At 37.4% G+C, this 14,127-nt stretch overlaps 1 protein-coding gene across 5 annotated transcripts in view; it reads right to left on the reverse strand.

Moving 5' to 3' along the window:
- The window catches only part of CDH11 (cadherin 11), a 113,506-nt gene that overhangs the window by 2,236 nt on the left and 97,143 nt on the right, over positions 1-14,127 (reverse strand). For all 5 annotated transcript variants that reach the window (XM_090063727.1, XM_090063724.1, XM_090063726.1 and 2 more), the window contains 5 exons: positions 12,487-12,674; positions 8,818-9,071; positions 8,025-8,161; positions 7,714-7,835; positions 6,622-6,739 (listed from right to left, as the gene is read on the reverse strand). In XM_090063727.1, the coding sequence (XP_089919853.1) occupies positions 6,622-6,739; positions 7,714-7,835; positions 8,025-8,161; positions 8,818-9,071; positions 12,487-12,674 (819 nt within the window). The remainder of the gene's footprint in view (positions 1-6,621; positions 6,740-7,713; positions 7,836-8,024; positions 8,162-8,817; positions 9,072-12,486; positions 12,675-14,127) is intronic.

Consider the following 14,127-nt stretch of genomic DNA (forward strand, 5'->3'; position numbering starts at 1 on the left):
GGCAACACGAGCAATTAAGTATTATACTTTGCTACATGCAATGCTGAATTTTCTACTTCAGGTATTCCAGTTCAGCAGGTAGCGTTCCAGTGCCAGAAAACCCCCTCACTTAAAAAAAAAAATAAGCATGTCACAAGAAAGGACCCGATTCTGCTAATAATCATAATGGACTATGTTGCTCACTGCTGCAAATAGGACTCCATCCAACTTTTCCAGGAATTCGCAGTCCACAGCACTATGCCACAGAGTAAGCATTGGCAGGACGCTGGTTCTCAGCCAATAAAGCAATGGCGATGTGGAAAGAAGAACACCCATTGATTTACCAAATTTTGGTATCAGCAGCTTTTGTTTCACTGATCATGGTATCAAGATCTTTGTGTTCAAAAGAAACCGGAGGACTAAATCTTGCAGCAAAAATATCTTAACTGAATGCAATACCATTTGAAATCAAAGTAAAATATACACAACATACAGCCAAATAAGGCCTCCAGTATTCTGAGTGGTGATTATGGTGAAATGTATTTAAGTGACTAATATTTGACAGAGCAATATTTCATCATGAGACTCTTTGATCCAAGAAAATATAAGGCATGATGACATAAAAACCTAAACATGTACATAACAAATTATATCATTTTTCTGAACGATCTGAAGAGTTTCATTTTTTTAAATAAAATTTAAGTGTTTTTTGGAGCTATAGCTTACAGTGAACGCTTGCCCATTACTTTCCTTTTTATCTTAGTGATGCAATCTGAATTTCAGTTTGGATAATACCCCAGTATTATCCAAATTATTATCCCAGTATGGGGCAACAAAATTAACCAGAAGACTATGTAAAATCTGATGCAATTTGCATTGTTTCCCACTTCTGGTCAGTCAGGAAATACCACGAAAACTTGAACACTGTTTGTGGTATTTCTCAGCCTGAACCAGAACACACAGAGCTGCAAGCCATTAAGATGTGTGACAGAAATAATTTTTTCCAAGTTGTTCAGACTCTCAGAAAAAGTATTGATTTGTTTAAAATCCAGATCAGATTGCCCAAGCCTGTTTGTCCAACCCTTCTTTTTCTGACTCATCTAAGAGAAAAGAAAAGAAAAGAAAAAAAAAAAAGGTAAAACAATTATTTTATCTACTGGATAAGGTTTGTTCCCTTTCTCCGACCAAATGGCGCCATTTTGCTTCTGCTTTTGGTTACTACAGGCGATTAATCATTTTCCTGTTGAAGACTCAGCCTAAACTTCAGAATTTAATAATGCAATTCATAAAACTTCATTTAATGATCTGACCAGTGCCATTTCTATAAAAAGCTGTGAATAAATTAGACCTAATGGGAAGATTCTTGTTTCCTACATTAAAACTAATGGAGGAAACTTTTAGAATGAAAATTTGATGGGGATTTCTTTGTGCATATTACTACAGGAAGGGAAAATTATCTGCCACAGTTGCCAGCCCTGGTGGATCTACAGGTGTCCATAGGGGATTAGGGTCATCTAATAAACATCAAAGACATTGGTACAGTCATTCTGTGGGCTTGAACAGATAACACATTCGTGCCAGTGTTGCTTACATTGGTTTCACACATCTAAGTAAGTTATAATGGGCTCCAGTGCTGAAAGATGAGCAGCCAGCTTGGGGAAGCTGCATGTAGTAGGTGTTATCACAGAGCCTTGCTGATAGATGTCAAGAAAACAGGTCATAGCCTACTTGCTTTAAGCAAACAACTCACTTGAAATTGCTGGAAACATGGTCTTTACACAGGTATAAGGTATTTACACTGGTACAGTTTTACTCCTCTTTCTTTCAGAAAGAATAGACAAAGATACTCCAGTGTAGGGGGTCCTTTTGTTTGTCTGCTCCTTTTCTACACCAGATTGAACATTATCTGTCCAAACCGCATGCCCTCTACCTTTTTGAAGATGGAATCCAGCAAAAGTGGTTCATGGAAAGGATGATACTGCTCAGCTCTTTTCCATACAAGTCCTATTTATTTGTCCACTGTCACCTAGGCCCTCTTTACACTGGCCATGATTGTGCACCCACCTCTAGCACAGACCTCAGCCTGAATGAGGAGGGCTCTGCTATACCAGAAGACAAGCATGCTTCTACAGAGGCAGCTGAGCCCTGCCAGATGGGACAGCTGTTTTGCATGTTCATAGTGGGCATGAACTGGTCATTTTGGCTTTTTTATTTGGTGTTCTGAATAGACTCGTAGCAATGTGCTGTCTGTTGAGATTTGGCATCTGGTGTCTTATCTGCTTTTTTAGCTTTAAGTAATATCAGCAACTAATATGTTGCACATTGACATACAGTCAAACCATTCCACAGCATTCTCTATTCTGCAGATAATGATCCATTTCTTCTCAGGCAAATAAAGCCTCACAAGAGAACAGATTTCCATCATGACAAAGAAACTCGCAGACTGCTGGAGGAGGGTTACCTCCGCTGTAGTGGATGCAGCTGCCTGAAAACTACAGATGAGGCTTTGAGAGCACTACTTCCAGATCCAGCAAATCCCCAAACTGTTATCTGCTAGGTCAATCAAAATACTTACAATTTATAGTATTATCTGATTGGCTAATTTCCTTGGTGATTTGATTACCTTCTGGTAATGAAACTTCAATTTAATATTACCATATCGATAAGCCATAAATCAAAGATCACCTTTCTCATAGTCATCTTTTTCTTGTGCGCCATATGATAGAAGATCATTTCCACTATGAACACCTTGTATGGACTGGAAATTTGGATTGTACTTTGCACAAAGTTCATCAAATTAATATGTAGCAATAACTGTGCTTTACATACAGTACATTTTAGCTCTGTAAACTGATATTTTTAAATGCACTATACTTTTGCTAGCTCTTGGCAGTTTAAAAAATATTCCAGCACTAGAAATAAGAAAAAGATGGCAAACTTTCAGCCCAGATGTCAGCTGGCAAAGCTCCAGGGAAGTGGATAGAATTACCCCATGGCTGAATATGCTCCCATATCTAACTTAATTCCTGGTTCTGTGTTCTTCTAAGTATTCTTCCCCCCACCCCTCTGCCCACTGAATGAGAAGTAATTAAATACCAAGGCTATTTATACAGTCTTGTCAGTTTTTCCATATTTAATCTGTAATCACGAGCCAAGGTTTAGAATGGTTAAGTCCCATAAAACAACTGAGTGAACAGAACTGAAAGATCCCATTTTTACCTCAACAAATTACTTCTCATTAAACAGCATCAGCCTCCAGGTATTCCAGGGAGTCAGGAAAAAACTCTGAAACTCATTTAAACATTTTTAAAGAGTAAAGAGGAGGGCCAAGCAGCAATGAAAGATCAGGGTTTCTGTGGGTGCTCTTTTACTGGACCAACTGCATGGTTGGGATAGACTTAAACAATCTTTCTTCTTCAGGTCAAATAACAATTACTTGACCTGAAGAAAAATGCACTGCTTTTAGCAGCTTGTCTAAGTCTATCCTAATCATGCAGCTGGCCCAATAAAAGATACAAGCTGCAAAAATCCTTGCTTTTCCAGTATTCCTTGTACCATCATGGTTACAACATCATTGCAACCCATAGAAAAGATTAGTTGCTTCCTCTACTTCCCTCATATCCATGACTCATGTCCAGAAAGAACATATTATCTGAAGGAGACAGGAAAAGCTTATTAAGATAAAGATAATATATGATCCAGAATAGTATGTTCATCATTTTCACGTCTCTGCGTGCAAATATACAGCATAATTTGTGATCCAAGTAAAGTGATATTTTTAAGCCAAGAAAAAAAAATGCAACTGAACAAAATAATCCTATATTTTTCTGACATAGCCCACAACAACTACGTTGCAACTACTTGGCTAGCAATCTAAGGTAACACAATCCCAAATACCTTCTTGCTACAATCTATGAAAGACTTTCATTTTTCTAGTCTCTGTTCTCTGAGGAACCCCCTCAGCCAGGTATCACAAAGTGATAAGGTCACCAGTAGTCTTTGTGAAATTACTAGCATTGAAAGTAAAAATCGCATCACATCCACCATTATTTATTTCCAAATCTTTCCTTTTCCTCTTTGCCTCTAGGAGTCTTGCCAAAGGTTTCCAAGTTCCTTTCTCCACAAAAGTGACTGTTATTTTAGTTCTATTATACTGTTAATGCATTTTTCTTAAAGAAACAAACAGTTGTTTGATAAGGGAAGCTAACTGCAGAGTGCATGCTGTTATCTACTTTTTCAGAGGTGACAGGGTTGACTCAGCAGGGAGGACCAAATGACCTTCTGGTTCTAATTGCCTTGAATCAGCATCAGGCAGTGATTATTACTGGGGAAAATTTCATGATAGGAAAAAAAAAAAAAAAAGGAGAATCGCACCAGTGAACACATCTATTATTGAAAGTCTCAAAGGATCAAAGATGTGCCACTGAAAGTCTGAGAGCATGTTGGTGTTGAAATAAGATTGAATTTCGCCACTTCAATGGCAGTGCGATTGGATCCTGAGTCTTTAGGAAATCTTTTTATATATTTATCCATTCCAGAATATTACTTCAAATTATCAGTGACAAGGAGTAGGAGAAGAAAATTGGTCCTTCTGTAGAGGACTATACAAGGCTAAGACACCACTTTTAGCTCTATTAACTATCTTTGGTCTTCTGCTGGCTCTTTGCACAAGATGAATTAGTCACAATGGCCTTAGGGGTGGATCTGGGGCTAAAAGCAGGAAATACATGTCTGAGCAATCTGGCGCTTTATTTTTGTTTTTTCAAAGCTAGTATAGACCTTTCAAAATACCCTACTTGCAATGGAAATAGGGTCAGACATCAAATGTATACACAGTCTGGGCAACTGTACTGATGTTTATTTACATGGTGGAATGTAAATAAACACTCAGCGCTAAAGTAATTTGATGCTTTATCACAGCGTGAGATAACCCATTATCTCATGTTTTCTATGGAAAATAGTCTCAGCTGAAAAACTTGGTAACACAGTAGGCTATTAATAGGATATAGAATGTGATTACTTTTTTGGATTACTGCAATATGTAATTACTTCTGGAGCTGGTAGAAAGAAACTCTATTAAATGATAATTATAGGACTGTATTCACTATAAAAGTTCTGTAATAGACCTAAACACTGGAGTTTTCATTAACTGGTCTCCACAGCTAATAAAGCCATTTTTCTTTGAAACTAGCAATACCCTCTGAAAAGTGGCAGGATATAAAAATGACTCTGATTTACAAATGAAAAAGAAACTTTAAATGATCACATACTTTATTTCACTTGCAAATTGTAACACATCCTCTCCCTGAAATGGTTTACTATCTTGAAGTACATGGAAGTCTAACTTCTTCATTTCACATTCTAAAAATAATCTTTTTTTTTTTTGAAGTTAAATTAACTACTCTGGTGAAATTTTCTTATAAAATGTAGGTGAATATATTAACTACATTAAAGAATGCATAAAAATTCTGGAGATATAAACACAGAAACATAAAAGGAAAGGAAGGATTTTGTTACACTGGCATACAACTCTCTAAAACAAAATTATGTGGACTTAAAACATCATTGTCTTTTTCACATAATCTACTGCAGTGGTGTCACACAAAGCCATTATATTGAATAGACCACCAGCATTTCCATTATAAAGCCTTTCAATCTGGGTTAATTTTTTCATTAAAAGAAAAAAAAAAGAAAGCTGAATTTGACGCATGTGGAAGTGGAGGATTAATAGAATTGGCTGGAGTTGGGCACTGCTAACATCTCCATGCAGCTGTTTCAATGAATCTTAATTCTGACCTGGGATGCCCCTCTGATATTTTAGAACTGAATCTGTTTGAATCGATTGCCAGTTATGCAAAATGATGCCAATTTTTGTGGTAGGCTTGTGATACAAACTAATATCCATTAGGGATTTCACTGATACTGCTAAACTCATTCCTAATCTCAATTTGAAACAGGTCTTTAAAGGTAAAAGGCTAGCCCATTATCTGTATGTGCAGTCTTGTCCTTCTCAGAGACTGATACAGTGGCTATAAAATACCTTTCAAGGTGAAACTTGGCCTACAAGATCTCAGGTGAAGAATCTCAAATGTTCCTTTTTTTAATTATTTGTCTTTTAAAACAACATATTCAATTAAGTTTATTATTTTAAAGTAAAGAAAAAAATTAAAAATGTATGTTGTATGCAGGGACCTTTATCCATTTCATATCTGGCTGTTCCAGATTGAGAAGGTTTAATTTTAAGCACCCATAGCCCTTCAGTTTTATTAAATGCACTGCAAGATATTTGGCCAGTGAGTTCTGATGGTATTTCTCTTTCAGGTTAGTATTCAGGAAGGAAGAAATAATAATCATGTTAATAATCATGAATTTGTGGAACGATTATAGCATGCGTGTGATTATGAAACCTACCGCGTGTCTTTATAATATTGAGGACGGCGAACACGCACTGTAATATTCCAAGGAAAATCTCTACCCATCTAATTGTTATTGTTTGTTTTTGGGGAGGAGGGGCTTGCAAAACTTAAGAGGCAGATAGGCAGTCAAGGTTAGTGGAAATATTGCTGTATTATATTATAATTGTCATTAGTTTTCTATGTTCACTTCTCTAGACACAAGTATACAATGAACTTTGCTACAAACCTCTGTTGTCTCTGAGTGTGAAATTTGGATTATGAATAATTTCAGGTGGTAAACTGAAGATAAAGCGTGGTCCATTGGCAGCATCATCCTTGTCATCAGCAGTAATTGTAATAAATGGCTGAAAAAGAAAGGTAGTCTGTAAACAAGTAGATCCTTTGTGGGTACATTGTACATTGCATCCTAATAACCCTTTTAATATTAGGAATTTTGAAAGCAAAAGGTAAAAAGGAAAAAGGAAAGTATTTACTCTTATGAATGTGCTGAGGACAAAAGCTTAAATATATTAGCTTTTGTATTACTGTACTTAATCAATACAAATCAATACAATATTGGCAGATTTGAGGATGAACTGGCAATCATTTAGGCTGAACTGGCAATCATTTAGGCTGAAATACTTGGTTCATACATGTATCAATATTCTAGTTCAGGGGTTGTCAACATCCAGCACATGTGCCACAAGTGGCATGGGCAGTCTCTGTGTGTGGCGCACAGCACATCAAAGGGCAAAGGCAGCACAGTGGCAGATAGGGCAAGGAGTAGAAAGCAGAGCAGCAGATCAGACAGGAAGAACAGGGCATGGAACAGAAAGCCAAGCAGCAGACTGGACCAAGAAAGGAGATTGGAGTGGCACTCAGGACAGTAAGGGGCTTAATTTGTGGCACACCTGCCAAAAAAGTTGGCCTCTACTCTTCTAATTGATGCTAACCCTATCCAAAAGCTAGTGATAGGAAGGATAATCCTAACTGGTTTAATATGGACAGAGTGTGAATGTATACATGTTTGGGCTATATTGTCCCAGAAAGCAGTGCATCTTTCTGCTATCTGAACGACTTATAATTGTGCTTCTGCTGTATGAATGCCGGCATATGCTTATGGCTGCACCATTCAAAATGTAGACTTTAAAGTGTTGTGGGTATGTACTGTTTTGTTTCACCTCTGCTGGCAAACAAACAAAGTGCTTCTTTATTTGCTCAAGGTACCTGTGCCAAAACTTTAAAATAACAGCCCAGCTGCTAACTCCCACACAAAGCAGAGCTCAACCCCCTAAAGAAAGAATATGCCTGCCAGGGGAACATAACAGACAAATGATACCTGATTGCTCTGAGAATTTTCACAAATAAATGCTTCATAGACTGCTGCAAATTTTGGAGCATTGTCATTGACATCAAGGACCTTAATTGCTACAGGAACTTTGGCTTCCTGGTGTCGATTGTCTGTAAGACAAAATAAATAAACAAAATAAAATGGAAACAAAAAACGCTATTTTGGTTCTATCAAAGTACAACAAAATCGAAAATAAAGCATTTCTGTTTAGTATTATTTCAGCTGCTATATGTCATATAAACAATGAGAGCAATACAGCACTTGTATGACTGAGTTAAAATCCTCAGTGGAAAACCTACGAGATTCAGTTGCAAAGACAGAGATGTTATGCCAGGCAATTTCTTCCCTATCCAGAGGTTTTATGGTCTTAATGTAACCATCTTCTGGATTGATACTAAAATATCTTTCAAGGTCAGTGTGACGATCGATTGAATACCTAAAAGAGATTGAAATTTCATAATTAAACATAAGAATTATTTACTGGCATGGTGATTAACTGTTTGTTTTATAGTATATTGCCTATTATATTGCTTGTTTTACCACAATTTTCAAACTTCCACTTAGTAGTATATGTTTTGCCAAATAAACATTTTAAATAGCTTTATACCTTAGTTAATAGTGAGGAGATGAAACTATAAAACACATATGTGAATTACTCAGAAGAAAGAGGGTATAGAGGAAAGCCATAACTTGGAATTAAAAGTTAACACTTGAAAGTTATTTCTATTGCAAATGTACTGTTAGAAAAAAAAAATGCCTACAATAGTACTGTTTGGTAGTTTATGACATGTATACCATATAATGGTAATTGATTTGTGTGAATACTGCAACATCTAAAAGGCAAACACAGCTATGACACATTTACATCGAACATTTCCTAATCATATGACCCTGAGAAAATGTGGAAAAGGGCATCTTAGGCAAAGACATATATAAACATATTATATAAGTGCACCTATTTACATTGTCATTGATATCATTCCTTCCAAAATTTAAGAGGTCACCTAATCCAGTGTACCAACTGAAAAAGTCAGCCTCTATCTATTTATCTATCTATCCATCCACCCATGTAGCCATACAAACAGAGTATACCTTATAGCACTATTTGCAACATCTGGGTCTTTGGCATGTACTCTTCCAACCACAGTACCAAGGTTTGAATTCTCCTGTACTTCAAGGATGTAACTGGGTGCTAAAAAGATAGGGGGCTCATCAGCATCCTCCACTGTAATCTTTACAGTAACTGTATCCTTGAAAGGTCCATTGCTGATGAACTTAGGATCAATATGTACATTGGCTGCTTCTACCTTCAGACTGTAGAACTTCTGGGTTTCAAAATCTAAGACCTGTAAGAAGATGGTGCATTCATTGGACAGAGCTAACAAAATTGGAAAGTTAAGAGTTGATATATATGGACATAAACAATTCCTTAGTGCATGACACGAGAATGCTTATAAAACAGATACGTGGCAGGTTTCAATATACCTGGAACCAAGTGTATGAAACCTTTAAGATATTTAGGGCTGGACCCAATGATCTCTCGAGGTTCCTTCCAGCCCCTAATGTCTATAATATCTATGAAAACTGTCATACAGATTGAAAGAAAGGGACTACACCACTGATTTTGTGAAGAAAAAGGCTATACAATGAAGAAGACCCCTTGTCCTGTTCTGCATTCACTATGTTGCTCTGGAAACCATCCCCTTTTCCTCAGCTGGGCATGTCCCTACTGATTTGCAGTTCCAGCACCAAGAGTATGTTATGAGCAGGATGCAGTAAGGAAAGGAGATGGCTTTCCCAAGGTAGAGCAGCAAAGAGCCATTAACTGTCCGTATTATGCCAAACAAGCCTCCCGCCCAGGAAGAGATGCTGTAGTGGCCCTATGCTAAGTAGTGAATGCTCCAGAAGCCGATTGTCGGCTTGAGGGTCGGTGGTGGTGAACTGGAACCAAATACCTACCACAGAGTTGAGGATCTGGCATATATAAGGGAAATAGATACTGGCATTGATCATCTGACACAGTTACCAGATCATACAAGCTCTTCATAATGATAAAACCATTAACTAAATTGTATTTGTGCTTAGCATGGTGTCTTTCTAAATTGAATAGCCAATTTTCAACAGGTGAACAGAACAGCCCTTAATGTATAAATATTAAGATACTGGCAGAAAATTGCTGGTTCAGGACACGTATGAAAAGGAAATGAAAGATATAACACTATAACACATGTTATCCTTCATACTTTCATGCTTGAGGAAACAAGGAAATGACAATTCATACTAAGGGTTGTTGTAGGCATACTTCTACAGTGATAAAAACTATAATTTCAAGATGTTCCCTAACTAAAGAGACTGGGAAGAGTTGGGAATTGGAGGACAGTTTCTAAGTTCTGAGAAGAGCTGGGACTTGGGAGATGGTTTCTCAATTAAGCCAGTTAGTCAGTGACAGACATCGGGCTTGCTTACTGGTCCAAAATGAATCCCATTGTGTGGTTCTTCTCATTCACATAGGCCTATGTGTATTGAACCCATCAAGCACTACAGCTTTCAGGCACATAATCTAATGCATCTGAAATATTTGGCATAAGATAGTCAGCAGCTGGGATCCTATATGAGACCTTGAGAGCTAATAGCAGCAATGAAATTGGGTATAAGAAGGCTCCTTTTTCAAAAAGAAATATGACAGGATAATTGATAAATTCCAGTTCAGTTAACTGTAGTAAAACACATTGTTATCTAAATATTGTAAGGGCATTAGCTTTGTAATTATTTCATTAGCTGAGGATCTGGTGATAGACTAGGAATACACAAACATCCCTGATTCTGTACTGCTTGAATGGGTACTTAAAAAGCAACAGATTTCTCAGTACTGGCATGGCAGAAACATGGGATTAAATCCTATTATCCCATGTTAATTAGTTACTAGGATGTGGGTTGCATTCATAGGGTATGGGAAGATGAGGTTTCCATATCCATTTCTTCTCCGTTATTAAAACTAGGCTTGGACCTGCTAAATGCTGAGCACTTCCTGTTATCACTCTCAATTTTCACTGAAAGCGATAGGAGTGGAGATTGCTTAGAGTCTCACAGGACTACTCGGTACTGCACTGGATTAAAACCTGTAGGTTTGGTAGCTGGTGTGAGAGACAGATCTCAGATGTTAGATCGTTAGGGTAGGAATAACACAGGGCACTGATTTGTTTGTTTGTCATATTTGCTTGTTTGTTCAAATCCAGGTATTGCCTTTTTGATGTAACAGAGTAACAACACTGTTACACTAGAGAGTCAACTACTCATCTCTTAGGCACATATTCTTATTATATTAGAGATTTTATTAAGCTGGCGGGCATGTCCATGGCATGGCAGTATTGAAAAGAACCCCCCTCTTCCCAGCTGAGGTCCTGCTTTTGAAAAAAAAAAGTTTACCCTTGTAAAAATTGATTTAGAAGCAGGCCAGTTAGTAGATAAATGTCCAATTTCTTCCACATTAGCAGCTGTTTGGGCTATGATTCACATAGCACAGGTGCATATTGCAGAAGGTAACAGGTAATGAGCAAAGCAGGGGGTGCAGGGGAATAAAATTCTGCATTAATGAGACATTGCTGCTTGGCCCTCAAGGTACAGGACTGAAGCCAATGAAGGGAGCTTGTAGCAAGTGCTCATGTGAATTCTTAGGACCATGACCGCTCAGAGATGCCAATTCTTAACTTGGATCCAATTTTATTTTTACCCTGCTTTGAGAGTAAAGAAATGAGTGCATAAGGGACTCCAGATTTCACCCTTCGGGAGTATGTCTGAGTTTGTCTTAGTTGTTGCATGTTCAGTTTCACTTGCCCCTGAGCTGAAGGGCAGTGATGCCACAGCTCTTAGAATGACAATTTGAGATCAACACTTTCTAGTGATGTAAAGAACAGAGAACCTGGGGCCATCTCAATACAAATTAAACCAACAGAAAGTGTTTGGTTGGTCTCAGTGCTGTGCAAGGCTTTATTAGAATAGGAATGTATTTTAGCATGGCTTTCTATTAGGTGTCCAGACTGCTATTTGCAGTCATATTAGCAATGTATCCAAAGGAAACTGTTTCAGGGTTGTGGACACAAACTATTTGAGATGAGTCTAAGTTAGTCAAACTGCAGAATCATTTGATAGGGATATAAGATTGTGCTATGCACTTTTCTTACTTTCACAGAATCATAAAGTAGAGAGCACTACCCTTTTCATGCCATGTACCCCTACCCTTTTCTTTCTATATACACAACATGTCAGGGAAGGAATGCCGATTTAAAAAAATAGTTAAAAAAAAATAAAATACAAACCCTCTATGTTTTGCACAATTCTTAAAATTCAGGTGACACTATCAACTTGAAAATGAATACTTGATTAACACCAAAGTAATCCCAGTATTTATTTCTGAATTAGTACTCCGTATGTCTTGAGGAGCAAAAGGTGTTGATTGCTCAAGTGGCAGCTGGGCACAGAATGACTTTAAAGACTAAAAATATGTTAAAAAGCACAGTAAAGTCTTTATATAATGCTGCTTTCTGTTCATAATTATGCCCTTCCATTGTGGTTCAAGGCATGATCAGATAACAGTGTAATGGGATACTGAAACTTAATCACAGCTTCATAAACAAATTACATAAAATTGCATTTATCATAATTTTAGCTTAAGCACTGATGTACTGCTGGTCTAGTTTATCTCAGAAAAGAAATGAAGGGTGAGAAGTACAGTGAGAAGTTGTAAAGAACAGCATTGTTTACCTTCTTAAGCTTTACAACACCTTCCTGAGTCTCATAATCCGTTGTAATTTCGAACATATCCATACCATCTCCATCAATGATGCTGTAGCTCACTAAGCCGTTTTCTCCAATATCTGGATCTTTGGCCTTCACTCTTCCTACTTCTTCACCTGGAACGGCTGCTTCTGATACTGACATCTGGTACACACCTATGCCAAAATAATAATAATGTACATATTCAGTTGGCTTCTTCCAGTATTAGTAATTTGGCTCATTCCATTCATATGTATGAAGAAAGAACAAGAAATGGTTTAATTTTCAAATTAAGTAAATGCAGTAGTGTTGTCCTCTAAAGGAATGGTCATATTAGAAATGTCTTTGAAATAGAAATCATATGTGAAAACTTAGACTATGTTGGTAATCCATATACAGTAAAATTACCTTCCCAATTTCATATACTACGACCTTTACTTCTAATGCTCCTAGAGCAGTTAAAAGGCCAAGTAGTCGTTCAGTTAGAATGCAGGAATTATTGTGACAAAGTTATCATTCATATCAAGCATATTATTGCAAAACTTGAGAGAAAATTACATTTCAAATGACTCATGGTATGACCTTCAGTTCCAAGAAGTCTAGCAAAGTACTTGCCCCTTCATTCAGAAGCCACAAATTATGGAGCAGGATTTGGATCAGACCTCCCTGCTGTGTCATCTAAAGGAATAAATCTGTTGCTTCCCAAAGCTCTAACTTAGAAAATGAATTTGTATTAATTGAAAACACTGAAACTTCAGATGGGTCAGTATGCACTCGCTTGTGTGTGCATAAAGAAAAGAATGAGGAGGTTTTTCTACCTCAAAGCTGTACTTGAACAGGATGGGTACATCAGCAGCCCTTGTTCAAGGGAACTCGTAGCCTCTACAACCCACTGACCTCAGGATACATTTCTGCAGAAAGAGGGCTGCAATATAAGCATATTCCCTATATACAAGGGTTTCCAGGAAAGTCATAATCAACAGCGACTGTTGCCCCTTGCCCATATCGGAGCTGAAACGTTATGACTCACACACGTTAACTATTTCAGCATTCTTTGCATTACCAATAGCTTTGGTGGTGTTGACATGAGTATAATCAGAAAAGCATGCAGCCATGAAGTAGAAATATACTGGAATAAATCTACACCTGCTAACATTGTAGACACATCGGCTGCATTCTACCATGCCTGAACTGGTCTCATTAACTGCAAAAAAAAAAATTGCAAGCAAAAAAACCCCAACAAACCAACCCCCTAGCTCTAGTCAGAAAACAAAACACATAACTAAAGCATATTGCACAATGCAGGTATGAGCTGTGGCTAGAAAATCGTTAGGGCATCAAAGGTATGTAGTGTGGTAAATGGGTACGTCTGTATAGCCAAAAGATGGCGTGGCTCTTTGTGGGTAGGGAGACGGGTGCTTTATTTATTTATGTATTGTTTTTATTTATTTATTGTTTTATTTATTCACATCATCCAGTGATATTAAATACAGCAGACAATGGATGACAGAATCCCCCTGCCCTGCGCTGTGCTGAGAATAGAATTAGTGTTGAGGGGCCATGCCTGTGTGTCCATTCAGTTCACTAGACTAATTTTGCTAAATTCAGCGGAGAATAATTAAATGAGAT

The sequence above is a fragment of the Crocodylus siamensis genome, chromosome 9, assembly GCF_052110815.1.
Source record: "Crocodylus siamensis isolate JL-2025a chromosome 9, ASM5211081v1, whole genome shotgun sequence".
Lineage (NCBI taxonomy): Eukaryota > Metazoa > Chordata > Crocodylia > Crocodylidae > Crocodylus > Crocodylus siamensis.